General features: G+C 37.7%; 1 protein-coding gene across 5 annotated transcripts in view; it reads left to right on the top strand.

Moving 5' to 3' along the window:
* Nucleotides 1–26,453, top strand: part of OTUD4 (OTU deubiquitinase 4) — a 35,554-nt gene that overhangs the window by 4,078 nt on the left and 5,023 nt on the right. For 4 of the 5 annotated variants that reach the window (XM_051617696.1, XM_051617697.1, XM_051617699.1 and 1 more), the window contains 17 exons: nt 1,372–1,455; nt 6,124–6,174; nt 7,504–7,550; nt 9,806–9,878; nt 10,358–10,439; nt 11,241–11,385; nt 14,411–14,468; nt 14,844–14,961; nt 15,194–15,258; nt 17,298–17,398; nt 18,646–18,770; nt 18,878–19,058; nt 20,577–20,742; nt 22,104–22,221; nt 24,175–24,230; nt 24,770–24,928; nt 25,464–25,602. In XM_051617696.1, coding sequence (XP_051473656.1) covers nt 1,372–1,455; nt 6,124–6,174; nt 7,504–7,550; nt 9,806–9,878; nt 10,358–10,439; nt 11,241–11,385; nt 14,411–14,468; nt 14,844–14,961; nt 15,194–15,258; nt 17,298–17,398; nt 18,646–18,770; nt 18,878–19,058; nt 20,577–20,742; nt 22,104–22,221; nt 24,175–24,230; nt 24,770–24,928; nt 25,464–25,602 — 1,768 coding nt within the window. The remainder of the gene's footprint in view (nt 1–1,371; nt 1,456–6,123; nt 6,175–7,503; nt 7,551–9,805; nt 9,879–10,357; nt 10,440–11,240; nt 11,386–14,410; nt 14,469–14,843; nt 14,962–15,193; nt 15,259–17,297; nt 17,399–18,645; nt 18,771–18,877; nt 19,059–20,576; nt 20,743–22,103; nt 22,222–24,174; nt 24,231–24,769; nt 24,929–25,463; nt 25,603–26,453) is intronic. The other variant, XM_051617698.1, reaches the window with a different exon arrangement.

The raw sequence follows: 26,453 nt of genomic DNA, 5'->3' as shown, positions 1-26,453 counted from the left end.
AGTTCTGTGTGTACAGCTGCCTTCTGCCATCAAGAAATTGTTACCTGTTTTGACCTTCCACTGCCTCTTCAGAGCTTTTTTCTTTGTAAAATTTCAACATTTGGGTACAGCTGCTTTGTATGAGACTAAACGGAAACGGAACTTAGTGGGAAGAGCTGAGAAGTCTTTTTCTTATATTTGCCAATTAGCTTACTATAAAATTACTAGAAAATTAAGAGTTTCAGTTCTTCCTGTTCAATTCCCCTCCCCCTTTTCAGTGTTACTGTTAAAGGAAAAAAGTGACAGCGTCATCTTGTCTTAAATACAAACAAACAGCAGTGGGAGCTCTGGTGCTTCTGATCGTGGGAGCCCAGATTCCTGTGCTAATTATACACAGTTCACTTTTTTTTTTTTTTTTAAAAAATCGTTTTCCCAACTGATTTTTATAAGTTCAGACAAGCAAATGCTATTGATCAGGAGTGTTGACGTTTTTTTATTTCAGGGGAATAATCAAAGAATATATGTTGATATTCTGATATTTTTTATTACTATATCCAAAAGGTTTCTCCCACACTCCATTTCATAGTGAACTTTTTTTCAACTCTTAATTGAATTTTAAATATCCCATTCTTATTCTATTAAAGGGAAGGTCTTGAATTCAGAGTTAGGAGTTTATCCACGAATTTGACTTAATCTCACTACTCTTCATGTGGAAAAACCAAACTGACCTGAATTTGGAAATATTTAAGTTTTGGGTCGTGTTTAAGGATGGCAGGACAGGCTGCAACTTAAATTGACTGGGACTTCCCTATGTTGAAGTGAGGATGCAGACAAAGTCACATTAGAGATAATTCTGAACCTATGAGGAAAGTAATATTTTTCCAGAGGAGATTTGAACGGGAGGTAGAATGCAGGTGTCATATTGGGATCTGAATTTATGGCTTCCAGACCTACACCTCTTAAGGTCAAAAGAATGTATCCCTCCACTCTTCTTACATTTGGCTGGATTTCATTTGAAACAGAGCATGTTCATAGTTTCCTCACCCACTCCTGTGGTAACTTAAGTCTTCAATTAATTGAAATCCTTTACAAATAAGTTGGTTAAAGAGTGACAACAAATTATATTCCTTTCACTCAGTAAATCCTCAGAAAATTGAATGTGTGAATTCAGAAAATGTGTAAATTCTGCAGTTACTTACTTTTTTAATAAGTAATTGAGGTTTCACCTGCATGAAAATGATGTTACTGAATGAATTTGAATTTTAAATATTCTTAAAAATAAAACTAGAGTATTTCCAAACCTGTATTTAGGCAACAGTGTTTAATTATTTGTGACTTGTTATCGAAACTCCTAAGAACCGGTGTCACTTTCTTCTGTTTCTCCCTTTGTAGGTGTTACACTCTCAGTCTCGGCATATTGATGTTAGGATGGCTTGTGTAGACTATCTTCGGAAAAACAGAGAGAAATTTGAAGCAGTAAGTATTTTTGGTTTTGTGTGAGCATTTAAAAAAAATGTTACTTTATTCCTTCCACTATTCTAGGCCATCTTCTGCTGTTCCTGGCAGTATTCATTTTAGCTGTGTACTTGTTGATGCTTTTTAAAGTGAGTGCTCTTCAATTGTCACAGATGTGGTAGTAATTAATTTTCATAATCTGGGAGAAAAAACATGTATACTGCTTGGACTTGGTGGCATGTGGGGAGGGAATAGTATTTGATGCTCTTTAAAAAGACAAAACAAACTTTCTTAAACTGTAATACTGTGGTGGGGCTACCAAAACCTGGTTTTTGTTTTAGTAGAATGCCTGTTTTAATGAAGGTCATGAAACATTCTTCTTGTGCTATTTAATTGATTTTGCAATATATAAGGGATTTGACTGGTGAGATTAATGAAATTATTGAAAATTGTTTCAGGGTCTACAATTTATTACACGTTGCCACTGTGTTGTTTTTTTCCTAAACATCTATAACAAAGTTGTCGTTCAACCACAGACATGAAGTATTTTGATATTGATCTATATTTGGCTAATGTCAGTGATAATATAAAATCCTTTTTTTTTTTTTCTTCCTTTAAAAAGAATAATAATAAATAATGTGCACCTGTTTGTATGTGTTCTAGTGTACATACCGTTTAATTTTCAGAGTAGCCAAGACAGGAGTATGTGTAAGCATTTGTTAATGGAGACTTATTACTCAGCTTTCTTTTTCTGTTCTAAATTTACATGGACCCAAAATAAAAAAGTTTTAAATCACATTGGCATAGGGAAGAGAAGGAAAGCAGGAATGAGTGTGTGTATTTGTTATGATTTCTGAAAAAGTGGCCTATGATCAAATGTGACTGGTCACATTTAATGTGGAAGTTGTCAAGAATGAATGACATAAAATACAGTTAATCTCTCCAGGAGAATGAAGGTCTAGCTTCACTATTTCCATTTGCCAGGGCTGTTTGTTTACAGTCCATGTGAGCAGACTTACCAACTCTGGGTTCTCTCCTTTTTTATTTTAATTTTTCACTGCTAACGTCTTAATTGCTTTCTTTCCAGAATTACTGCAATCATTCCAGTGTTTGTCTGCTTCTTTTACTTTCTCAGTCTCTCTCCTCCAGACTCATGGTCTTGCTGTTTTGTTTTGGGTTTTTTTTCCCCCCTTAGATTTAATCCAAGTGATATGACCTTTCCCTTATCTGTTTTTGCTTTCCTTCTGAAAATTGTATTTTTAAAAGTTTTCTTGTAATTTTTTAGAATAGGTGTTTCATATACAAGGTTGAGGTGTTTCATATCTTGAGAATAAACTCACCTCTTAAAAAAACCCAAGCAAAATACCAAAACAACACATAAATGCCTCTTTCCTAATCTCTTAGTTAAACTATTTACTAATTGCTGCCTTAGGAGTTATGTTCTGTTGACATGTATGGGTGGTACTTAATTAAGTTTCTCTTCTCTATGTCTGTTGTAACCATTTTACCTTGGATTTGTCTCTTTCATACCATTGATACTGCTGTAGCCAAAGTTTCAGGTTACTGTGTGTAACTATCTTGATTTTCATCTTCATCCTTTCTTGAACTGTTATCTCTGATTGCTGCTGCTTTCTCTTCATTCTTTTTTTTAAACTCTTCAGTTTTCTGAGAACTTTCTGTAGTCCTTCCTTTCTTCCTCTATGCATTATTTTTGGTAATTTAATTTCAGCACACAAGAGCTGCTCTTTATGATCATATTTAACTGATGCCCCTTTTAACTTCATACTTGATTGTTTCTGTGTAAATGAAAAATTTTGGCCAGGCTTTGATTCTTCTCATTGTCAATATTTAATGCTGGGCTGGCAATTAAAGGAATAATGCTCTCTATTAACCCCTCTCCCTTTCCAGAAAAGGAAAGAAAAGAGAATAAGGGGGAGAGAGTTTTGAGTTGGAAATTCAACTACACGGCTTTAATGAAAATGGTAGTGATGAAAAGGAAAATAATGAAATATATACAAATATATACAAAAGTACAGTGGCTCTCCTTCCCTAAAAAGGCATACTTCGCCACTGAGTCTGCAGGGCAGGCCCTGGAAAAGTCCTGGACTGACTCCTCGACTTAGTGGCAGGCAGGAATGCACAGATTCAGGAATGCACAGATTGGGATCAAAGGCAGAAGAATGGATGGAGTCCTCTCACTTGATCCTAGTGGTCCCTCAGCTTTGTGCTGAGTATGATGTGTACAGGATGGAATATTTCATTTGGTCAGTTTGGGACACCTGTCTGCTCTGTTCCTCCCCAGAGGAGGGTTGCAGGTGTGACCCCTTTCCTCCCTTTTCTTTCAAGAGCTTAAGATGTTTTGCAGAATCAAGCAGTGGCCTTGGTTCTGCACACCATTCTCTAGCAGTAACTATAAACATTGAGCATTGCCAGTCCTAGAAGCAGACACTGACTGAAAACCATGCTGTTAATTTCAGCAAGTGCAGCTACTTAGAAGAGACTTAACTGAAAATTAAAATTACTAGAAAGAAAATTGGTTCTGTCCTGGCTCAAACCAGGATGGTCATGAACAACACTGTCCAGACAGGTTCAAAATGGCTATTACCAGAACTTTTAACCTCGCTGATCAGCTCCTGCTCGACTAACCTGATCTCCTTCTATGACAAGGTGACCTCTTAGTGAATGAGAGAAAGGCCATGGATGTTGTTTACCTGGACTTCAGTAAAGTGTTTGACTCTGTTACTCTCTACATTCTCCTGGAGAAACTGGCTGCTTATGGCTTGGATGGGTGTATTTTTTGCGAGGTAAAAAATGGGTTGGATGGTTGGGCTCAAAAGGGTTGTGGTGAATGAAGTTAAATCCAGTTAGTGGCTGGTCACAAGTGGTGTTCTGCAGAGCTCAGTACTGTGGTCAGTTCTGTTTAATATCTTTACCAATGATCTGGACAGAGGGATTGAGTGTACCCTCAGTAAGTTTGCAGATGAGACCAAGTTGGGCAGAGTGTATATCTGCCTGAAGGTATGAAGACTACAGTGGGACCTGGATCGATGGGCCAGGGCCAATTGAATGGGATTCAGCAACGCCAAGTGCCAGGTCCTGCATTTTGGTCATACCAGCCCCAGACAATGCTACAGGCTTGGGGCAGAGTGGCTGGAAAGATGGCCAGGGGAAAAGAACCTGAGGTGTTGGTCCACAGCTGGCTGAAGATAAGCCAGCAGTATGCCCAGGTGGCCAAGAAGGCAAACAGCATCCTGGCCTGTATTACCAAGATTGTGACCAGCCTGACTAGGGAAGTGATTGTCTCCCTGCACTCAGCCTTGGTGAGGCTGCACCTTGAATCCTGGGTTCAGTTTTGGGGCCCTCACTGCAGAAGGGCAGTGAGGTGCTGGAGCATGTCCAGAGAAGGGCAGTGAAGCTGGTGAAGTGTCTGGAGAACAAGTCTTGTGAGGAGTGTCTGAGGGAACTGGGGCTGTTTAGTCTGGAGAAAAGAAGGCTGAGAGGAGACGGTATCACTCTCTAGAACTACTTGACAGGAGGGTGTAGTGAGGTGGAGGTTGGCCTCCTCCCACATAACAAGCAGTAGAACAAGAGGAAACGGCCTCAAGTTGCACCAGTGGAGATTTAGATTGGATTGGATATTAGGAAAGAATTCTTCACTGAAAGGGTTGTCAGGCGCTGGAACAGGCTGCCCAGGGAATTGGTGAAGTGACCATCCCTGGAGGTGTTTAAAAGACTTGGAGATGTGGTTGAGTGGTAGACTTGGCCGTGCTGGGTTTATGGTTCTACTTGATGCTCTTAAGGTCTTTTCCAACCAAAACGATTCTATCATTCTATACTCTGTTCAATTTTCCTTATTACCTTGTTTCTTATTCACTACAGTTGAATAGGCTATTCTGCTGATGGCTTAAGTTCGTAATGGAACTTCTTTGTTACAACCTCTGTGGATTTTTATTTTAACTAAATAAAGCAGATTGTGTCAAAATAGTGTATTTTAAATACAGCCTCCCTGTTGGCCAGCATGGCTGAAACACTTCAAAGTTAACAAGTCTCAATTTCCGCAGCATCTTTGTCTGTCCTTGACAAATGTGAGTTTGTTCTCTCAGTGCATGTTAAGGAGTGCAGCTGAAGGATTACTTTATCAACCTGGCATTTTCAGTGTAGCCCAATTGTCTGCATCCTTTCACTGAAAGTAGAAGTGATATGGAAAAGAGGAAAAAGTACTTAATGATTTGCCTGTACTGTATCTTATCACTACTTGGGTACTACAGAAATGTTACTCCCATTTCTGATTATTCATTGCTGCCTATTTCTTTTAACAAGATACTTGAGTAAGTCCATACATGCTCTCTCCAGTGATGCCATGCATGGGATGAAATGCCCATGAACATCTACTTTACAACATCTTTGCTTTCTTACACATTTCCCATTTGGGGACTATATTTGTTTGTTTTGTTTTAGATTGTGTGATGACATCAGAAGTTGGTTACATGGTTATTTTCTGGAATGCAGACTTAAGTGTTCGATCATTTATTCCCTTGTCTCTACATCACTTTATTCTAAGATTGTAAGCTCTTTGAGGGCAGGATAGTCTTAAATTTCCAATGGTACATTCCCATTGGTACAGTGGGTCACAGACTGGGTATTCCATATCCTATGCTAACAAAAAAAAATTATATTTTTTTAATACAGTTCATAGAGGGGCCATTTGAAGATTATTTAAAATGTCTGGAAAATCCACAGGTATGTTGAACTTGATTTATAATAAAAAGCAGGGCTTATGTTGATGGGTAATTGAATTATATTTTTTCTCACAAATGTTTATGAGTTTAAGAGCTCTTTGAATTGTATTAATATATGCTTTTATGCATGCACTCAATTGTAAAATTATTTTGGGATTTTTTGTGTGTGTGTGTGTTTTAATTATATCTCTTATTTATCAAAATTGTATCTCAACATTTCTAGTCCCTGGAAATGGCAACAAAAAGGCATGGCTAACTTTTTCTTGAAGACAGCCTGGGATATAGGTCTAAAAGTTTAGGTGTTTAAAAGACAGTGACTGATGTAAGGGATATTATGAACAGTAACCACAGGCTCTTACTAAGATACTGATTTGAAACAAAATTATGATTATGCCCTGAAATTTAATTTTAGTATTTTTATTAGTGAGTTAACAGTTTGTGTAAGGTGAGGGAGAGGGGGAAGAGGAATGAGAACTATCTAGTGCAACACTGCAGAATCTGTTAATATTTTTTAAGCATTTGTACATAATTTTTATTAAATTTTCCCCACCTAGAAATTAAAGCATGATTTTTTCTTTCTCCTGCCATGCCTAGAGCATACCTAGTTAGAATGGCTGACCAGATGGTTTTTTATTTCAGTATCCAAAATGAATGGTTGAAGGGGGAAAAAGTGGATGTTAGCCTATACTACTTTTGCCTTGCATTGTTTTTTTTCCAGGATTTTTAGTCACAAAGCTGTTCTGGCTGTTTTAAAGTGGTCTATTTACTTTATGTTGGAGCACTTCACGAGACCATGTCAAGATACTTGCATGGGAAGTTATCTGTATTTTAGGCAGGAGAGTTAAGCCTCAAGGTTCTTTTTTTGGTTCATCTGTAGCTAATGGCCCACAAAACCAAGCTAGAGAATAACATTTTTAAAAGCATATGTTAAATCTGATACTTTTTCAAAAAATTACTTTTGAAAAGCTGGACTGCTGCTTGTTCAGGAAAAGAAAAAACAAAACACTTATCACCTTTCAAAATCATACTTTTTAATGCTAGGTCTGTGATTTATGCTAGTGTTTTTAATTCTCTCAGTTTTTGTACAGATCCATTTCTAGTTTGGGAAAAAAATCCCTCTAGCTTGTGTCCCTTAACCACCATAGTGGAATAGTTACTGTTACTTCAAAAAACCTTCAAATACAACTAAAATGCCTGGGCTGAACTCCAGACTAAGTGTTAATGTATTTATTTTTGACAAGGATTTCTTGCTTCTCTTGCCTCTACACAAGAGGAAGTACAGTAATTGTGTATTTGTTTGAACTTAATTTATTTTTTTCTTTCAATACAGGAATGGGTTGGACAAGTAGAAATAAGTGCCCTTTCTCTTATGTACAAGTAAGAAAACTTTACATATGTTTTACTGAGATCAGTTCCGTTGTTAGTGAAGCAATCGGAATAGCAAAGATGGAATTGTATGTTATGCCATAGGTGTCCAGAAGATTACAAATATAGTTTTAAAATTGCAGCTGTCAAGATATTAAAAATAGAAACTAATTGTGGGTAGAGTCATACAGTTTGTATTCAGTGAATTTTAATACCTTAATTTTTGTGTTAAAACTGCTTTTCTTCCTATTTCTCTCCAAGGCTTTCATACTAACCCTATTGCTAAGCCGTGGGCTGTACCCGTTTCTTTATTACCTCTGTACAAATGCTCTGATGTAGCTCAGTGGTACATGTATTGCAGACTGTGTGCTAGAAGGCCATTCTCACACCTCCCCTGGTATGAAGTTGCATGTGCTGATATAAGACTACCTGGTGTACTGCTGTAGTTTGTTCTCTTTTCTGTAAAAATTTTCCTTTTTCCACTGTACCAGTATAGACTGAATTGTACGAGTTTGTCAAGGGCTGTAGTTTGAGCTATGCTTAAGAAATGTTTTGGTATTTATGCACAGATAAACATGACTCTTGGTGATTAACAGATTTGCTTATGTGTTTTTGTTAAATGCATCCTATATATTAATAATTTTTTCACAAAGTAGTATGCAAGCAATATGCTGAATAATCGTAACTGCTTTCTAATGGCTGTGCAAGCGAATGAGCTGTGTACACAGTGTACCTGAAGCAAGTGAGTCTCTGAGCTATTAAATTATTTTCCTCTCAGAACTCGTTATTCTGAGTTATTGTAAAAAGTTTTTTTTTTTAATCCCAAAACTGCATCTGTGAACATACTTAATCTTTTTGCAAGACGAATAAAACTTTTTCTTGTGTGAGGAAGGAAGAAGTTAAAGGAAGTGATAGGTTGCTCAGCAAAGAGTTCCAAGGGAGGATTATGGATAAAAGAGAGAGAGAATTAATTTAAAGATCATAACAGAGATTGATTATAGCAGAAAAACAAGTAGCAAAGGTCGGTAGTATTTAAGTTTTTAGGAAATAAAAAAAACAGTATGTCATGTCACCATCAGTTGTGGATTTTCCTGTATTTGTCACTTTATATCCAACTTTTTATGCTTTTTATGTTAACAAGCTAAAAAAAGAATTACAAATGTGGAATGTAAATTGTGAATTTGCTTAACTGTAGTAGCTCAACTCTTCATTTATAGTATTTTTAATCCTCTTAAATGTAATGAGGTACCCAAACTTTGTTGTCAATGATTAAAAATTCTCTAAATCTGTTTTGAAAAACTATACTAGACTGGTAGCCTTGATGATGAGTATCTGCCAACACTGAAACCACACACTGCTGCTTCAGTCCAAGCTTCCCAAAAATTTTGTTGCCATTTTCTCAGCTGAAGAGACAGCAGAGGGGTTTCTTTGCTACTTTAAATTCAGCAATTTGAGTCTAAAAAACACAGTATAGTGTTAGACTCCGTACTTCGTGGAGTATGTCCAAAGATAAAAGGAAACTGAACCCTCTGAATGTCTTTTAAAACAGATAGTACACTGCAGAAAATGCAGGAAAAGATTCTTCTCACTACATATGAAATGTGGGGGGCAAGATTTTCAGAGGTGCTGGAGACTTGGTTACAAGATCTGGTCCCCAGGCAATGTCTGCTGGTGGTCTGGCTTTTGGCATGCTCCTTAGCGTGCTGTGGCAGCTGGTCACCATTTGGGAGCAGAAATATTGTGTGGACCCTTGCACGAGAACTTGGTTTGGGAGGCAAGAAGAGTTTCTGAGCACAGACATGGGCTGTTCTGCCAGTTGTCCTCTGTGCCTAGAAGGGTTCTTGCACTCAAGTATTTCACCTGCTAGTACAGATTTAGCCTAAGCTGTTGCTCACCTTCTGAAAACTTACCACCTTTTCCTGTCTCCGTTCATAAAACCAGCCTCTTCCTTCTGGTGTGTTTCCAAATGGCAAAGTTTAATGAATTTCTCTAGGACTGGGAAGCCCTGGTCTTTCTAGACACAGCTCCAGAAAGTGGTGTCTGGAAATACATTTCACTTGTCATTGGCTCTGTGCATGTTGTGCCAGCGCATTTTATTCTAGTGTATTCTTTCATAAAAATAAGCCTTTTTTTGACCATCTTCTTCAGTATTCTTTTCCACTGGGTGTCTTCTGTGGTTATGTATGTTCCTTGAATTGACTTGAATAGTTCAACTTTTATTGATACTAATTTTTAAATGAATTCTTAACTGCTACTTTTTTTCTCAGGAAAGATTTCGTAATATACCGGGAACCAAATGCTTCTCCTTCACATGTAACTGAAAATGGCTTTTCTGATAAGGTAACAAAAAGATAAATTATGGCTATTGTGAAAGGCTGAATTAAGACTACTTTATAAATAGCAAGTAGTCTCACATGAGTTTTATTACTCAACACAATGAAATGTTCTAAGAATTCAATTTTTACAATTTATTTTGTACATATTTAAGGCAGCTATTCTGTTAGTATATGTAGCACTTGCTTTTAAATAGAAGGTCTGTATTTGGGGTGTGGTATATCATCCCACTAATTTAAAATTTTGTAAAAATCAATTTACAAGTGCTCGCATAGCTACCTCTGTAAAATTCTATTTGCCTTTTGGTCAAATTGTTTTTGGTCTAAAGGATATCCACTAAACACTTTGATAACTTTATTGATTCTTTGAGATCCTGAGAGATAAAAAAGCACATTGGTACATTAAATGGCATTTAAAAGGTACTGCTCATATGAAAAATCAAGTGAGATGCAGAAGTTAAAATATCTGTGTGGTTTTTTTAATAGGTATTGCTGTGCTTCTCAAATGGAAACCACTATGATATTGTTTATCCCATAGAATACTCAGAAAAAGCTGCTCTGTGCCAGTGTAAGTATTATGTTGATCAGTTAAAAGCATATATTTTTACCAAAAATTATAGAAGGTCACCATCAGGTTTCAGGAAATGGCTCTGTATGAAAGTTTATTATATGAATTCTTTAGCTTAGTTTTCATTTGAATTGTCAATGACTGTATGATCTTGTGAAAGCATGATTCTAAATGTGTTCTGATTCTTGACAAAGCAGACTGTATACCAAGAGGAAAAGACTCCTCTGCCTCTTTGAAACTGGGTGGTCTAATAAAACAGAAAATGATGGTGTACTAGTTTATAATCTGTTGCATTGCCTTTGCTCAGCATTCTGGTTTTAATTTTGTATTTTGGACTATGTTAGCAAACTAACTGTTTAAGTTACAATTACCTGTGCATGTGTAATTTGCCACAGAAATTATGGGGGTTCCACGTGTGAAAAATAACTGTCTTCATGGGTTATTGTTTTCTTTATTACATTGCAGAAATGCCCAGAGGTTCTAATTATGTCTGATGGGTCACTGTGATAATCCCAACCAGTATTCTTATTCTTCATGATATCTCTGCCAATGTGCAGAGTTACAAGGCTAAAGCCAAATTAGCCTGTAAAGAAGAGACCCGATTCGTAGTAATTTCATGCATACCCATTAAGCTTTAGCAGCTGCTGCTGCTTTTGCTACTAATGCCTTCACTGTTGCAGTTAACACATCAAAATGCTTGCTTGGATTAAGATGATTTGACATGCATCTGCAATCGTGTTATGAAATCTCGTTTACCTTGTAGTTGATTTTACCATTCTGCTTTCTCCTCCTCTTCCCCAGCTCTGCTGTATGAATTGCTTTATGAGAAAGTATTTGATACAGATGTAAAGAAAATCATAGCAGAACTTAGTGCTGTTGGTGTGACAGAGGAAAGTAATGGTAGCAGTGAAGTATCTGCTTCAGATTCAGAAGATGACAACTACAGGTAAATGCGATTTAAAAGTTACTGTAAGATGCCTATGAGTAATGCATGTTGAATGAGTTTTCTGAGTTTTGGGTGACTAGTAGAATCTAATAGTTGAAAACCTTTAGAAATTACAAAGAAAAGAAACACAGAGGTAAAGTTAGAACTTTGAAAGAAGAAAATGTGTCATCTTCACTATACATAAGGGTGGAGTTCTGGCTCCTCTGTTTTTTGTGCAGTCTAGCTTTGAGTCTCTTTACATAATGGAATATTGCCATTGCAACATGTCTCTCTTCCTGTTTAAAATAGCAGAATGCCCTGGGAGAGCTGTCAGTGTGTCAGTCGGGCATGGTAAACTTGAGAATTAATTACCTGGCTCAATCTTGTAACTGAGTTGAGTTAGAGGAATCTAATCCAGTTTGTGTTGCTTCCACATCTGGGGGCTGAAATGCCTGCCTGAGATGTAACTAATGGAGAAATACAGATGTCACTTGCTCAGTTTTATTTCTTGATCTTTATTATGTGATTATATTTGTGAGTTTGTATTCCTTTTGCTAAACTGGGATGCTCTAGCTGGCTTTGAGATTTGAACCTGCTGATTCCTTTTGCACAGTAAGGCTTTCACAGTGCCATTTTTGCATTTACATATTGGCAGTTTTTCTTACGTTTAATACTGATCTTAAAACCCTGGCTTGTGTGAAATTCCATTGAAGCCATGGAGATTATGCTATATCATTGCATGATGTCCCCTTCTCCTTCTGAATGTCATTAAAGTCCTTTCTGGGGGCTCTGCTGTAGTCTGTGTGGCATGTGGCGGAAAAATTCTTTGAGGTGTTGGGAGCTGATTTGTTTCTTCAGGCTGGAAACAACAGAGAAGATTTTTTGGAAATCACCATAGTGAGAAAAGCAAGTTCTGGGAAAAGGATGAGCTTCCTTTCTTACTTGGAAAGAAAAAAAATACTAGGCAATATTTCCAATTAAAATACAAAGTGTTTCTGCTTCGGGGAACAATTACTGTAGTTAAATGTCAGAGAGTGGAAACTTTCTTTATTCCTTTCTGTTCTTGGAGCTTTCTTGGGCTTCATATACAGTAACATTACCCTGGATCTTTGGGATTCATAAGAAAATATACTGCTAACCTCAATAGCACCTTTGTAAATGAAGGTCACTTGAGACTATCAAACTCAATGTTTTTGATTTAAATAATGTCTTATGAGCTAGTGTGTGTGACTCTTGACTTAGTTAACACAAATTACACTTTGCTGTATTTGTAAGTTTTACATTTTTTGCTTGTCTTAAAGTTGACTTCAGCTTGTGTCATCACCTCATTTTCCAGAATATCTCTTTCCTTTTATAAATGTGAACATTCAGTTATATTGTCATTTAACGTAATAGTTTCAAGTGGTTTTGGGAAAAGTTAATGCTGTGAGTTGCCTACAAGTGCTGTAGGGAAAACTACTTGTTTTTTCTTTGTGGGAAGTAATTTTCTAGCCATGTCAGGTATAGAAGATAAGAGTAAATTAGAGTGCCTGGTGCCAGTTAAGAAAGGAGAGGCTTTTGGATTGAGGTGTTTGTTTTAAACATATTTAATTTTTTTTAGTGTCTGCTTTTCCTAAGTTTTCCTTGTGTAGTTGCAAAAATTTTATAGGAATTTTTTTTCCCTTGCCTACCTTCCTTTTTTTTTCCTTAAGTAGTGGCCAAATCATTACACGTAAGTTAGACATCCTAAAACCAGTATTTGGAAACAAAAACCTTATTTTTACCTTTATATGACATGGAAATGTAGTTCTTGTTTTAGACTTATCTTCTTCGTTTTAAGGATGAGTATATTCTGTAGTATGCTTAGCTATGCAGGATATTGATTAGACAGATGAATCACTCAGTGGACAAGTAATTGGCTGGATGGCCACACCCAGAGAGTTTTGATCAATGGTTTGGTGTCCCAGTGGAGGCAGGTGATGAGTGGTGTCCCTCAGGGGTCAGTATTGGGACCAATGATGTTCAACATCTTTGTTGGAGACATGGACAGTGATATTGAGTGTATCCTCAGCAAGTTTGCTGACAATACCAAGCTGTGTGAAGTAGTTGACACCCTAGAGGGAAGGGAGGCCATCCAGAGGGACCTTGACAGGCTGGAGAGGTGGGGCAATTCCAACCTCATGAAGGTCAACAAGGCCAAGTGCAAGGTCTTGCACTTGAGTTGGGGCAACCCCTGACACAAGTAGAGGCTGGGGGGAGAATGGCTGGAGAGCAGTCCTGAGGAGAAAGACTTGGGGTGGCAGTAGATGAGAAGCTGGACGTGAGCCACCAGTGTGTGCTGGAGCCCAGAGAACCAACTGCATCCTGGGCTGCATCAAAAGAAGTGTGGCCAGCAGGGCCAGGGAGGGGATTCTGCCCATCTACTCTGCTCTGGTGAGACCCCACCTGGAGTACTGCATACAGTTCTAGTGCCCTCAGCACAGGAAAGAAATGGAGCTGTTCGAGAGGGTCCAGAGGAAGGCCACCAAGGTTATCAGAGGCCTGGAGCACCTCTGCTATGAAGACAGGCTGAGAGAGTTGGGGCTGTTCAGCCTGGAGCAGAGAAGGCTCTGGGGAGACTTTATAGCAGTCTTCCAGTACCTGAAGGGGCTACAGGAAAGCTGGGGAGGGACTTTTCACCAGAGAGGGCAGTGACAGGACAAGTTGTAATGTTTTTAAACTGAAAGAGGGTAGATTTAGGTTAGACATCAGGAAAAAATTCTTCACCATGAGGGTAGTGAGGTGCTGGAATATGTTGCCTCGGGAGGCCGTGGAAAGCCAGGCTGGATGAGGCTTTGTGCAGCCTGGTCTAGTGGGAGGTGTCCCTGCTCATAGCAGGGAAGTTGAAACCTGGTGATCTTTAAGGTCCCTTCCAACCTTAACCATTCTATGATTCTATGCTTACAATGGAAAAGTATGTAGAGAGTGATAGATGGCAGTATTTTTATCAACTTCCAAGATGTTTCTTACCTGCTTTCCAGGCCTTATTAATACTATATTACCACAGCACACTTCTGTCCTTTTGCAGAAGTAAAGCTACAACAGTTAGTGATATGAATGGATTGAAGTCCCTTTCTGGCAACAAGGTATTTATATGTTAAGATTTATTTTCTTCCTAATAACTTGTACTGTGCTATATTTTTCAGTGTTTAAAGCTAATGAGAGAATCTTGAGTTTCTAGTTTTCCTAACATGTAATATCTTAAAAACTGCTTATTTATTTGGAAAGTAAGGTTTCCTTTTGATGTATTGAAAGGTATATAGTGTCCTTTTTAATATTGCTTAATGCTTAATTTTATTCTGGTAAGATTAAAAGAACACAGTTGAACTTTTTTTCAAGGTTCTTTATGTATTTCAGCTTCTTTACATTTCAGTTTAAAGCTTGAGCACTGTGATTGAAAAATGGAAATCTTTGCATCTTTATGTAGTTGACCATTTAGCACTTTGTTTTGTTTTATACAGCACCTTAAAAGCAATGGGAATCCTACCTTGTTGGTCTTACCTAAAAAAGTTCTTAAATCACTCAATCCATCAGTTTACAGAAATGTTGAATATGATGTTTGGCTTCAATCCAGATGGGGTAAGTAACTGAATACTTGAAGTTCCAGCTTTTGCAAGCTGATATATCAAGTGAAGCCCTCTTGAAGAGCAGTGATGCAAATGGCAGTTTGGGTTTAGACAGTGTCCTTCCTCACAGGGGTCACTGTGCAGGTTTAGGGCCTGAACTTCGGGTTTGCATTTTTACTTTATCAAGAATGCAATTATCTTGGTGTGTTTAAACTAACAGTATATTGCTGCTAATGTGTTTACAGATCAGCAAAAACAAGATTTTTCTATTGCTGCTGGTATGCAATACTCAGTTGGAGACAAATGTAAAGTAAGTAGTATTGAATTATAATTTATAGAGACATTAACATTTTGCTCAAGATTCCTCTTTGTTAACTATTTTGATATATAATTGTTACTTTTGAAATTTCTTTGCTTATGTCTTCAACTCTGCATATGCTCATTATTTAATTGTTGGCAGTGTTGATGACTTACAGCATACATGTAGAAAAGACATGGAATGGAACACCTAATCGGTGCAATTTTACTGCATTAAAGTGTCACAACTTAACTTCAAGAGTATGTAGAAGAAGATTACTATGAACCTTAACCTTAAGTATGCAAATAAGTTAGTGCAGGCTTGCCTCCATGGGGAGTACTTACTTAGTGCTAGCCTGTGTATGAGTAGTAGGTGCATTTTAGGCAGTTTACTTGGTTCAGGCTAAGTTCTCTTCTCTTAATGGGCTCTGTAAGCTTGCTAGTTATTCTTGTGATGTGTTAAACTGGGGGGTAGGTCTGTTTTATAAAAGTAATAGTCATCTCCACTGCATCTCTTGGCTGATGGCTGGACTTGCTTTAGCAAAATGCTGCATGATAAATCTTTTGCTCACATAGAGTTGCATGATGAAGAGAGACATTTTAGTGTTTTCTGCCATACAGGCTTTACTTTGGAGAGACCAAAGCCAGCATGGTAGTCTCGTATTTATGTTAAACTCTGGAGATAATGATTACTGTTTGTAAATAGGCTTTGTCCTAATCTCATTACTTTTGGGTAATGGAATACAGCTTGCTTTGGTTATTGCAGATCCTGAAGATCTGAAGTTTTGGGTGATTTTTCCTCTTGAAATGTTCAAAGTGCGTTAAACAATCGCTCTTTAAATTCTATTCAAATTTGTGGTATGTATTGCTGCTTAGGAAGAAATAAGGTTTGCCATTAAATTCTGTTGTACTCAAAGTTTATAATAATCTCCCTAGCTGTGTTGCCTAAACTGGTGGTACTTAGCTAAATATGGTTCTCTCCAGGACATTTGACTGTCAGTTAAAATTATTAGTACTAATGTGAAAATATTCAGTTAGGTTTATCATGCAGCGTGGGGTCTCTAAGTTTGTGCTTCTTTTGTTTGTGTAATGGAATGAAGCCAATAGTGAGTAAATTGCCGGAAAAACACATCTCTAAATTTCAAACTGACTCAAAACCCACAAACCAAACAAAAAAAACCACTAATGTGGAGTTGATTACTGCTTAATAGTACAGGCTTAAATTTTATATTTGAGACCATAAGGCTGTCTTGTGTAGTGTTTACTAAAGAGTACAGATACTGTTCATAATAAAAACTCCAGTAGTTGACATAGTCTCTGTCAAATTTTGTATGTGCATGGCAAGAGAGTAAATAAATGGGGTGAAAAACATGGGAAGGGAAAATGAAGTAAATAGTGAAAAGTGGAACTGACCCAATTAATAGAGCTGGAAAGACAAGTGTTGTATTAGAATGTTATGAAATTAATTTTATATTTAACAGAAGAATTTCAAGAACAGGAATGTCAGACAAGTAACAATTCTGATCATGTCTGCACTGCCTCTTTGGTTAATTTTTTTTCTGAAGAATAAGTTCAGAAATAATTGGTGTTGTTTATGCTCTTAATTAAACTAAATTTCACTGAAGTGTTAGTAATGAGGTTTTTTTACATGGGTTTTAACAAGGAAAAGCTTTGGGGTTTATTCTAAGACAGAGCTTTTTCAATAAAGCTAAAAGCCTTGATATACTGAATACTTTAAACTTTCTTGTGTAGTTTTGAAAACCATGTTCCATTAAGTAATGTTGCCTGGCAAGGTTTCTGTTTGTGGAGTTTTTGTGTTGTTTGTTATTTGTTGTTTTTTTTAAATAGTATTTTTATTTATTTTTGGAGAAGTGATACTGATTAAAGATTTGCTTTTGATACATTTACTAAATTATGTGGTGTTTATTTCTCAGGTCTTCTGTTACCCAGAAGAAAAGTTCTAATTTTTTTTATGTTGCTGATATTTTAAAGACTTACACCCTCTCATCATAATCTTGGAAGCTAATGCCCCTATTTTATTTTTCCTTACAGGTGCGCTTAGACCATAATGGGAAATTTTATAATGCTCATATTCAAGAAGTTTGTTCAGAGAATGGGCCGGTCGTTGTATTTGTAGAAGAGCTTGGAGCAAAGTAAGTGCTTAATCTTCTTTGGAAAAGGATGCTAAACTGAACCTTGGTAATGGCACCATTATTTCAGAGTTAGTTTCAGCCCCCAAAGTGTATATGCTTCTTTACTCCTTAAGAAAAGAACATATTAAATAAAAAAAGGGAAAAGGGATTCTGTGTTAATTGTCAGTTCAGACTTTTTTCTGTAGTGCTAAATACTCTTGATATTACTTGCAGAGTAAAACAGTGACTCTGTTGGATTATTTTTTTGCACAAGATTCAGCACTAAACAGATTGACACCATCCTAATTTAAGTGTTGCTTGTTGTGCATAGTAATTAGATGCTAGATTTGTGACAGGCTTTTCATATTCAAAGGTCAATCAAAGCACTTCTCCATTAGTTGAGTAGCTCTGCCTTGTGTTGAACAAAGAGTGCCAAGTTGCTGTTTAGATCAGCGTCATCTTTGCCCTACCTTGGGTCACACTGTATTTCGGTTTGTTGGTGGGGGTTGTGGATGTGGTTGTGTGTTGCTGGTTGTCTGTTGTTGTTTGTTTTTCTGTGGAGGTGGTGTTTTTGGTTGTTTGGGAGGGTGGGGGGTTTTTGTTTGGGTTTTTTTTGGGGTGGGGGTTGCAGTTTGAGACACCTTTTTGAGCTTTCAAGGTGAATGAAGGAAGGAGAAAGGTGCCCATTAGTCTAATGTTATCTTCTGTAAAAAAAATAAAAAAGAAAAAGATTATGAGATCTGAATACTGTCTTGCAACTTGTTCCCTTTTTAAATTGAGATTGAACCTGATTTGAATGTAGTCTTTTCAAATAATGTAAACAATTGCTTGGACATCCTACGGCAGCCTTGATTAAAAATGCAGTAATTGCTCTGGGATATAAACCACCAATGTAATGTTTTTCAGTATTGACATCTATTGCAGCATTTGTGATAAGTTTATCTGTTGAGTATATTGCTTTTCCTGATCATTCTCCTTTTCTGTCTGCTTCAAAGACATTCAGATACTCATGTCCCAAATAGCTGATGTTTGCATCAACTTATCATTGAGAGTTTTATTAAAAAAAAAAAGGTTTGTTGTTCTAAACATACTTGAGTGTAATCATAAAGAAAAAGGACTTTGCGGTGTTCTCAGAAATTGAGGGATCCATTGGTCTTAGCAAATGTAGTATTAATTTATGCAAGCCCCACTCTGGTATTTAAGATATTATGATCATTATGATAAATTATTTATGATATTTTCCCCCTCCATAATTCCATGTTCTGTAGGCATGCTGTCTCACTGAAGAGCCTTAAACCTCTTCCACAGGCCTCTCCTATGGAGGGCTGGAACACTGTGCCAGGGAAGAAGATGAAAAAGTTTTTCTCAACATGGGGGCAGAATGCTCAGCCTGGTAGGATTGTATCTGTCTTTGTGTGCCAGAATCTTTATTGTTAAATGTTTTGTTCCAAAGAGCTTAAAAAAAAATCTTTACGTATATTTTTCATGTTTCTGTCACAGATGCAGATTGCAGAGGGCCAAAGAATCAGAGCAAGTCAATAAAACCCCAGTCAGCGCTACCTCCTCGACTTCAGCATACTGTGGGCACCAGGCAGCATCAGTTCTTGTGTTCTGGACCTCAACCTCATCAGACCTCAGCTGAGCAAAAAACTCCAGGCAGGAGTCCTTCCCAAACTGTAAGGTAAAACTGCAAATAACATCTTCCCTATCTTGAACTCTAGCTGAGCTTGTTGGAGCCCACATGCCTGCTTCAGATGCTTTCAACATTCTCTTTTGAAACATGTTGCCACTGAATTCTGAGGAAGTGTTCCAAATCCTTAAGAATACACACAAAGACAGGAAAGATTAAAAAAAAAAAACACAACACAACTTTTTTAAAGAATTGCTGCAATCATGAGTGTCATGGTTTGACTCGGGACCGGCATTTAAACCAGCGACAACAATGCTCTCAATCCCCGCCCACCTAGGTAGGGAAGTAGAGAGAATGAGAGAGACACTCTCTGGATTGAAAACTAAACTGGACAGGTTTAATTAAACAGTAATAATATAAGAAAATAGGTACAATTATATACTGTGGAGAAGGAATGTGCAAATGCCTCCTTCCTCCCCCCACCCCCAGCAACTCCCACAGCATCTCCTGAGCTGCAAACAGTCCCAAAAAGTCCTGGAGCTGCCCGAGAGAGCACGCAGTGATGAGGGTTGAAGGACACGCAGCCCAGGGATCAACTGTGATGCATGGACGGAGTCCTCCCTGGACTCTGGCCATGGGTGGATGAGAAGGGAAGAAGCAGCAGGAAGGAAGTTGCCTTCTGTGATCTCTGATGTTCCTCTGAGCTTATGTAGATACATGGAATGGAATATCTCTGGCCAGTTTTGCTGTCTGTCTAATTCAGCCTCCTATGGGGGGTCATAGATCTCCTGGTAGTGCCTGAGCCAGCAGAGCAAAGACATGACCTTGGAGTCTCCCAGCAGTAACAAAAACATTCCGGTGTTATCAGTCCACTAACTGGCACATTTACTGCTAGTTAAAAGAGAGCTTACTGAAGGAAAAAAAAAAAAAAAAAAAATCAGTAAAAGGGAAATTGGCTCAATTTTTGCTCATATTGTCTGTTTTCATCATTGTCACTCATCTGTTCTAATGAAATTCTATTCTGTACTTGAATGCAACACGAAACTCTTTATGCTCTATCTGTGCTGCCTCTCTTCTGTATCTTAACTCCTTGTGGAATAAAAGGGGCTGGGGTGTTTTTGAAGTCTGCCGTGTACAACAGTTTAAGGACATTTTGTTGTATTTACCAAAGTAATCTTTCCCAACTCTCTTGCAAGTTCATAGCTAGCAGATGGAGGGGTGGTCAGCTGGCACAGAAATTGATTAGATCACTCCATGTAGGGATTTGTTTTTTAGCTATCATCTGATAATTACCATTTATGATACAGTATTATAATTTGTTGTAAAGTCTTTCAAAATTGTATTGAACTGAATAAATCATGGACAAAATCCATTCTTTCCCTTCCTTTAGTTGTGCACGTGTAACTTACAGTGGGCAGGAAGGGATCTGGTATATGTGGAATCACATAAGCAGTGCTATATTATTATGTTCTTTCTTCCTTCTAAATAATGAGTTTGCATTGTGTTTGATACCAGTGATAACTGAATTTCTTTTGTCAAAGTTGTCCTGTTTTGTTTTTTCCTTTACAGAAAACCAGACCGGGAGAGAACTGAGGATCTGAACCATGGCAGCAGAGATTGTAACTACTTTGGTCTGTCTCCAGAGGAACGCAGGGAGAAACAGGCCATAGAAGAATCTCGTTCACTTTATGAGATCCAGCAGAGAGATGAACAAGCTTTTCCTGCTCTTTCCAACGTATGCTTTTTTAAATTGTCATTAATCGTACATTTTTCATACTTGTCTATGAATCTTTAATGAGCAATTGTTGATTTGTTGTCCTTGCATTACAGTACAATTTAAAAGTTAAGGATGTTTTCTTCACACTCACTTTCTACACAGAAATATGTGAATTTACCATACTTTATGTATGTGCCTCATCTTGATTATATAGTAGTTTCTGCTTGGAATAATTCATGTCCACCATACACAATTCTTCAGGCATGTAAATATGGCAGATGTGTGAGCTTTGGAAGCCATGGGCTACTTTCTTCATGGTTTTTGAAAGTCTTTGCACTCCACTACAGTTACTCAGATGTGTTTTTCTTGTATGTTGAGATCAAACTTCAAGGTGAGGACAGAACTTGCTCTGAAGTATAGCTTAATGTAGCTGAGAAGCAGCTCAGTAAAATGGCACTGTGGTGCTTGGATGAATATCTGAGGTGATTAGGTGATTATTTCTGATTTGGTTGACATGTAACCTGTTACATTTGTAAGTGACTTCTTTTTAGCTTGAGAACATAATGGTGTGAGAACTTGCCTGCTGTCCTAAGTAATGCAAATTCCTTCTCAGACTTGTAGAGCTGAGCTGGCTTCAGTGGATCTCTATGTCTGAGAGAAGAATGTAGCCTTTGGATTTTGGGAGATTATTCTATTGATGCAATTTTAAAGAAAGTGGATTAGAATCTCAGTACATCCAGGAATCAAGCAGATTCTCTGTGTAGAGAGCTGCTCTTTACATAGGGTTATCGTAGAGACCTGTGGGGCTTTTTGGGTTTAAATTCTAGGTCAAACAGAAACAAGACCAGGGCTGGGAAGAATTAATAGGTGAAAGATGGGCCTTAAGTCTCTTGCTTTGTGGAAGTGAATTCCTGTGTGGTATCTTTTAGTTCTTGATCAGCAATGATTTCTATTGATGTAGAGAAGAAGAAACGTACAGCTCTTCTGCGCTGCAAAGAGCAGACTAAGACTGAAGCCGAACTGACAGGGGCTGCTGTGTCTCTGAGCTGTGGTTAGCAGTGTGCTGGATCTGCTCACCTGCAGAAGCAGGATGTGGTTTTTGAAGCGGATGTTGTCTGAGTGAAGCAGTTTTTGTTTGTCATGTGAGCTAATGACAAGAATGCTTTTGAAGGACACTTTGCAAAATTTAGCAATGAATGAAAGAGTGGGTGTATCTGAGTTCACCTGATTAAGACTGCTTCCCTCCCCACCCCCCTTCTGCCTGTCACAGAGATAAGTGGTATGTGTCATGAAGGCATAATAGTATCATACCAGATGATGGCAAAGCATCATTATAGACTTCTTATAAACATCCATATTTCTGCTTTTGTAAACTTTAGAATCAGTCAGTCTGTCAGGCTGCAACACAGACTGTGGATAATCCAAACCAGAAGAAGTTCTCAAATAATGAGAGAAGAAACAAGTGGACAGCAGATGTGGAAGAACAGAAGGATAAAGGTAAAAATAAATGGGTTTAGATCAAGTTGGGGTTTTTTTTGCTTGTTTTTAGTACCAGCCTAAGAACTTATTCAAGATAGGGCATCTGTTTAGTTATGAGGGGACAATTATCTTAAGTAATAGTGCAAAGCTAAGCTATGGTCAAAGTAGCAAAGGTAGGATAGAGAAAAAAAAGTACATGTTTTCCTGCTTTGTGAATGTGAAAGAGTAGGCTCCTTGCTGGGGTTTTTTTAGTAGATGGGAAAAGGAATGAGATATATGAAAAGACTATCAGAGCTACCCTAAATTAGATCATGTTGAAATTCTAGTGAGTGTGACAAAGTGCCAGTTGGGGAGTATTAAGAGTGCTTACTGGAGTCAGTTAAGAGGAAAGCAGGTAAAAGTATTCGGTGTGGCAAGGTTAAGAATTAGCACACAAGGGCACAGAAAGGGGAGAACATGGTGTACAGGAGTTGAACAGACAGACACGCCCTACACCCCCATCTACAGTAGAAAGAGATGGTGAAAATTTGCCTTTTTTTCCCAGCCCCCCTTCCCCAAATCTGCTGTAACACTCTTTAGCTTCTCTTCATTGACTGTAAGCTTTTCCTCTTCTGTGAGAAAGTAGAATGTGGCAGTAGAGGAAAGCTGAAGCTGTCAGGAGGTAATTAGTAAATCTTCCTTAAATTAAATCAATAGTTTTGTTGGTTGTGGGGTTTTTTTTTAGTTTTTATTGTCCTGTCACCTTTTCCATAAATGAACACCAAATTTGGACTTGGCCTCTTCCACTTCTTTTTTTCTGACTAAATAAAATTCAGACTCTTCAGTCTCCTTTTACAAGCTGTTCCTTTCCTCAGTTTTTAGGGTTTTTTTCTCCTTTATCTGTGGCAAAACCAGAGGCATTGCTCTTGTGTATTTTATGGTATTTGTGCTCCTTAGTCCCTCCTACAACACGTAATGGTTTCTTGAATGGTCTCACAAGGACGGATGTCACCTATTTTTCATGCCCCAAACATCTGAAAACTTTAGTTTGAGAACTTACTTCATCAGCAAGGCCAAAAAGAATGTTCATGTAGAGAAAGTTCTTTACCACAGTGTCATCATAGATTTTGAAGCTGTGGGGGTTTTGTTTGTCTTTATGATGCTCTGAATTGCCTTGCCTGAAACTAGGTTAAAAACCCTATAGGAATAAATCATACTTCCTTCTGAGCAGTTTGAGATTCCAATTGATGCCTGGGGAATTGGCAGTAATTCTCATAATCAATTTTGTTTTAATTTACAGTGTTGTGATGGTGCAGTTACTAAGCTTTTAAAAAATATGTATCTATTTAGCGGCTACTATTAAACTTAAAACTTGATTGGCAAGCAGTGGTAACCAGATTTGAACATAAGCAACTGTGAAGAATTTGTACAGATCTTATTATAGGAAGATTATGCCGTGACTATTCTCAGCACCATCTGCATCAGTCTGAAAACTTTCTAGATCTTTTGAACCACTGAAGCTTTCTCAATTTACTCAGTCAAAAGTAGACAAAACATTAAGCTTCTGTTATCTTAACACTTGAACATGGAAATGAAGAGCAAAACATTCTGACTTGAATCAAAGTACAAACTTCTTTTTCACTAGGAGGGATTTAGGATGAATGATGTGTCTTTCAAAGAGACATCTACTTTTAATTCCTGGTTCTCGGAAGCATTGCTGAAATGGTTAACAGACATCAGTAAAGAACTCCTGTAGAGCTTTGAAAACCCAGGTGGAAGTAGCTGCTCTGTTACTGCTCTAACAACTGTTTATTTTAGGATGTTTTGAATGTTGATAAAAATTGAGGTTTTAAGTTTTCTGAAGTAATATGTTTTGAGGTAGGTTTTGTTTTGAAGGTTTAACTTTGGAAAGACAAACTTTAACTGGCTTAAGTTGTGATAGCCGTGAATGGTGTAATGGTTCATTTACTAGGTTATGTCTTGGTGTTACAGAGTCAAATTCCAGGCAGACCCACTTAAGTCAGAAGCTTGAGCCAAATTCATCTGAGGTAATCTTAAAGAAAAGACCAAATTTTTTTTTAATGTTATTGCTTCTCTGATACATGATTAGCAGAGCAATAGCTGCCTTTAGAGCTGTGATTGCTGCTGCTGCTTTACAGCTTTCAGTGAAATACTTCTAAGGTTGGAGGCCTGTATTGCTGTCAGCTTTCCTCAGCCCCTGTAACCCATACTTACAAGTCTTTCTCTGCAATCTGAGTTCTCAAATTCGGGCTTAGCGAGAACACTTAGGAATCTGAATTTTAATTTCTTAGTCGTTCAGTATAATGTGACCACAGATTTGATGTTTACTAATAGCTACTGTGCTAACAAACTATGATCTCTGAAGTTCAATGAAGATTTGTGGCCTCTTGTTGGCTTTTAACCTTTGCTGTGTCCTTTCAACAAGCAAAATGTTATGCTAGTATAATAGTCATTGGGTGCTTTCCCCACTTTGTATGTAGAGTGGTTTAATATCTTTGAATGCTTCTCTGAAAAGTAAATCTTATTGTTAGACTAGCTTTGTCTGTTGTTTCTAACTTTACTTTAGAAGAATAGTCAAGATGAGAGTTACCCAAAAGCTTCATCTCCTTTGGAACAAGTAAAAACAGATTCTCCACTTCTTGCTGAGCAAGTAAGGAATGTTTGTTTGATTTCAAAGTTTTCCAGTCAGGAGACTTCAGACAAAGGGGAGCTTCATCACAGCCACGTATGTATTATAATACTGGCTTTTAGTCATGTAGCCATTTTTGTGGTGATAATGCTAAAATTTCATAAATACAGTTAGGATTTTGTTTTGTCCAGCATAAAAAATGTGGAATGAAGCCCTTAATAGAAAAGTAAAAGTGTATCCTTTCTCTTCTGAGAGGGGTTATTTAATATCTTTCTGCTAAGATAACCATACTTTTAATTTTAAATTATTTACCTTTGCTTTTCCAGGTTTCTCTAAGGTTATTGGTAATAGTTTGTGAGGGTGGCTTTTCTTTTTGGATGGGAAAGACTAAATTTAATGCTTGTGGAGGTGGTTGTAACACTGATGGATGGCTGTGGTACAGGGTGTTCGGGGTAGAGCTCAGAGCTCACTGTGATATAACATATCTCAGAATTTCTTATGTGTATAGCCTGATCTGTTACTAATTAATATTTTGCTATGGGATGGTGGTAGTCTGGATTATATTGAGTCATGTTAGGGGTCACCAGCAGGGGATTTAGAATAACATAATGTGATCTCTTTGTTTTTGTAGACCGTGACAGAATGCTTACCGAGTGTGAATCCAACACCCTCACCAGTCTTTTCTGAGGTGCATTTACCTCCAGCAGTGCCTTCTGTACCAGCCATTGTGCCAGCTTGGCCGAGTGAGCCAACAACCTATGGACCAGCAGGTTTGAAGAAATACTAACATAAATCAGAAACTACTAACCCTCAAAAATACTTTAACCTGTCTTGCTAAATTGAACATGTCTCCAGGAGACACTGTTTCTAATAAATTCGTGTTCTGAAGGCATTCATTTATAGGAATATAGTTTTTCACTGCTGGAAGTTGAGTTCTTTGCTTATATGTATAGTTAACTCCCTACCTGAAGGCAGAAGAGGGATGCGTACTCAACTCTTGTTTTACTCCTGGGTGGGATAGTGTTGAGTTTTGAGGGGGCTTAGTCTGAGGATCTGTTTAGGGAAGAACATATTATCAGCATATTGAAACTTGATATATATTTGTGCTCAGTGTCCCACATAACAAGCTCATTGCTTCACTGAGGACTCAGCTTGGGTCTGCTATGTCTGGACTCATGAGATCTATTTGGATCAGAGGTGCAAAGCCAGTAGAAAGGCTTTTCCATGCTGTGTGTATCTTCTAATACGTGAAATTAACTTAGATTCAGTATTCCTCATTGAATCAGGTGCTTTTATCTTCTCTCCTGTTGTTGTGTTTCTGTGCAAGAACTAGCTTTCAAATCAGCATACTGTGTTCACATATGGTGGTAGTACTGCGTCTGTGACAGAAGGTGTATAGCCCAGCTGATCTGAGTTCAGATTCAGAGTTGACTGTAAATGACTGGTCAGAATGAGAGCTGCAGAGATTTGTCTCCTCTCCTTTTTCCCCTTCCTATTTCCTTCTGGTATTCATAATTTGAAAAATACATACAGGTAGGGGTTAGCTATTTCTGGAAAGCTTAGCTGTTTCACTGTTAATGAAAACTACTCTCTGCATTTAGCAAAATCTTGTGTTTGTGAC

Source organism: Apus apus, chromosome 4, assembly GCF_020740795.1.
Source record: "Apus apus isolate bApuApu2 chromosome 4, bApuApu2.pri.cur, whole genome shotgun sequence".
In the NCBI taxonomy this organism is placed as follows: domain Eukaryota; kingdom Metazoa; phylum Chordata; class Aves; order Apodiformes; family Apodidae; genus Apus; species Apus apus.
This window is presented reverse-complemented; position numbering and strand designations above follow the sequence as displayed.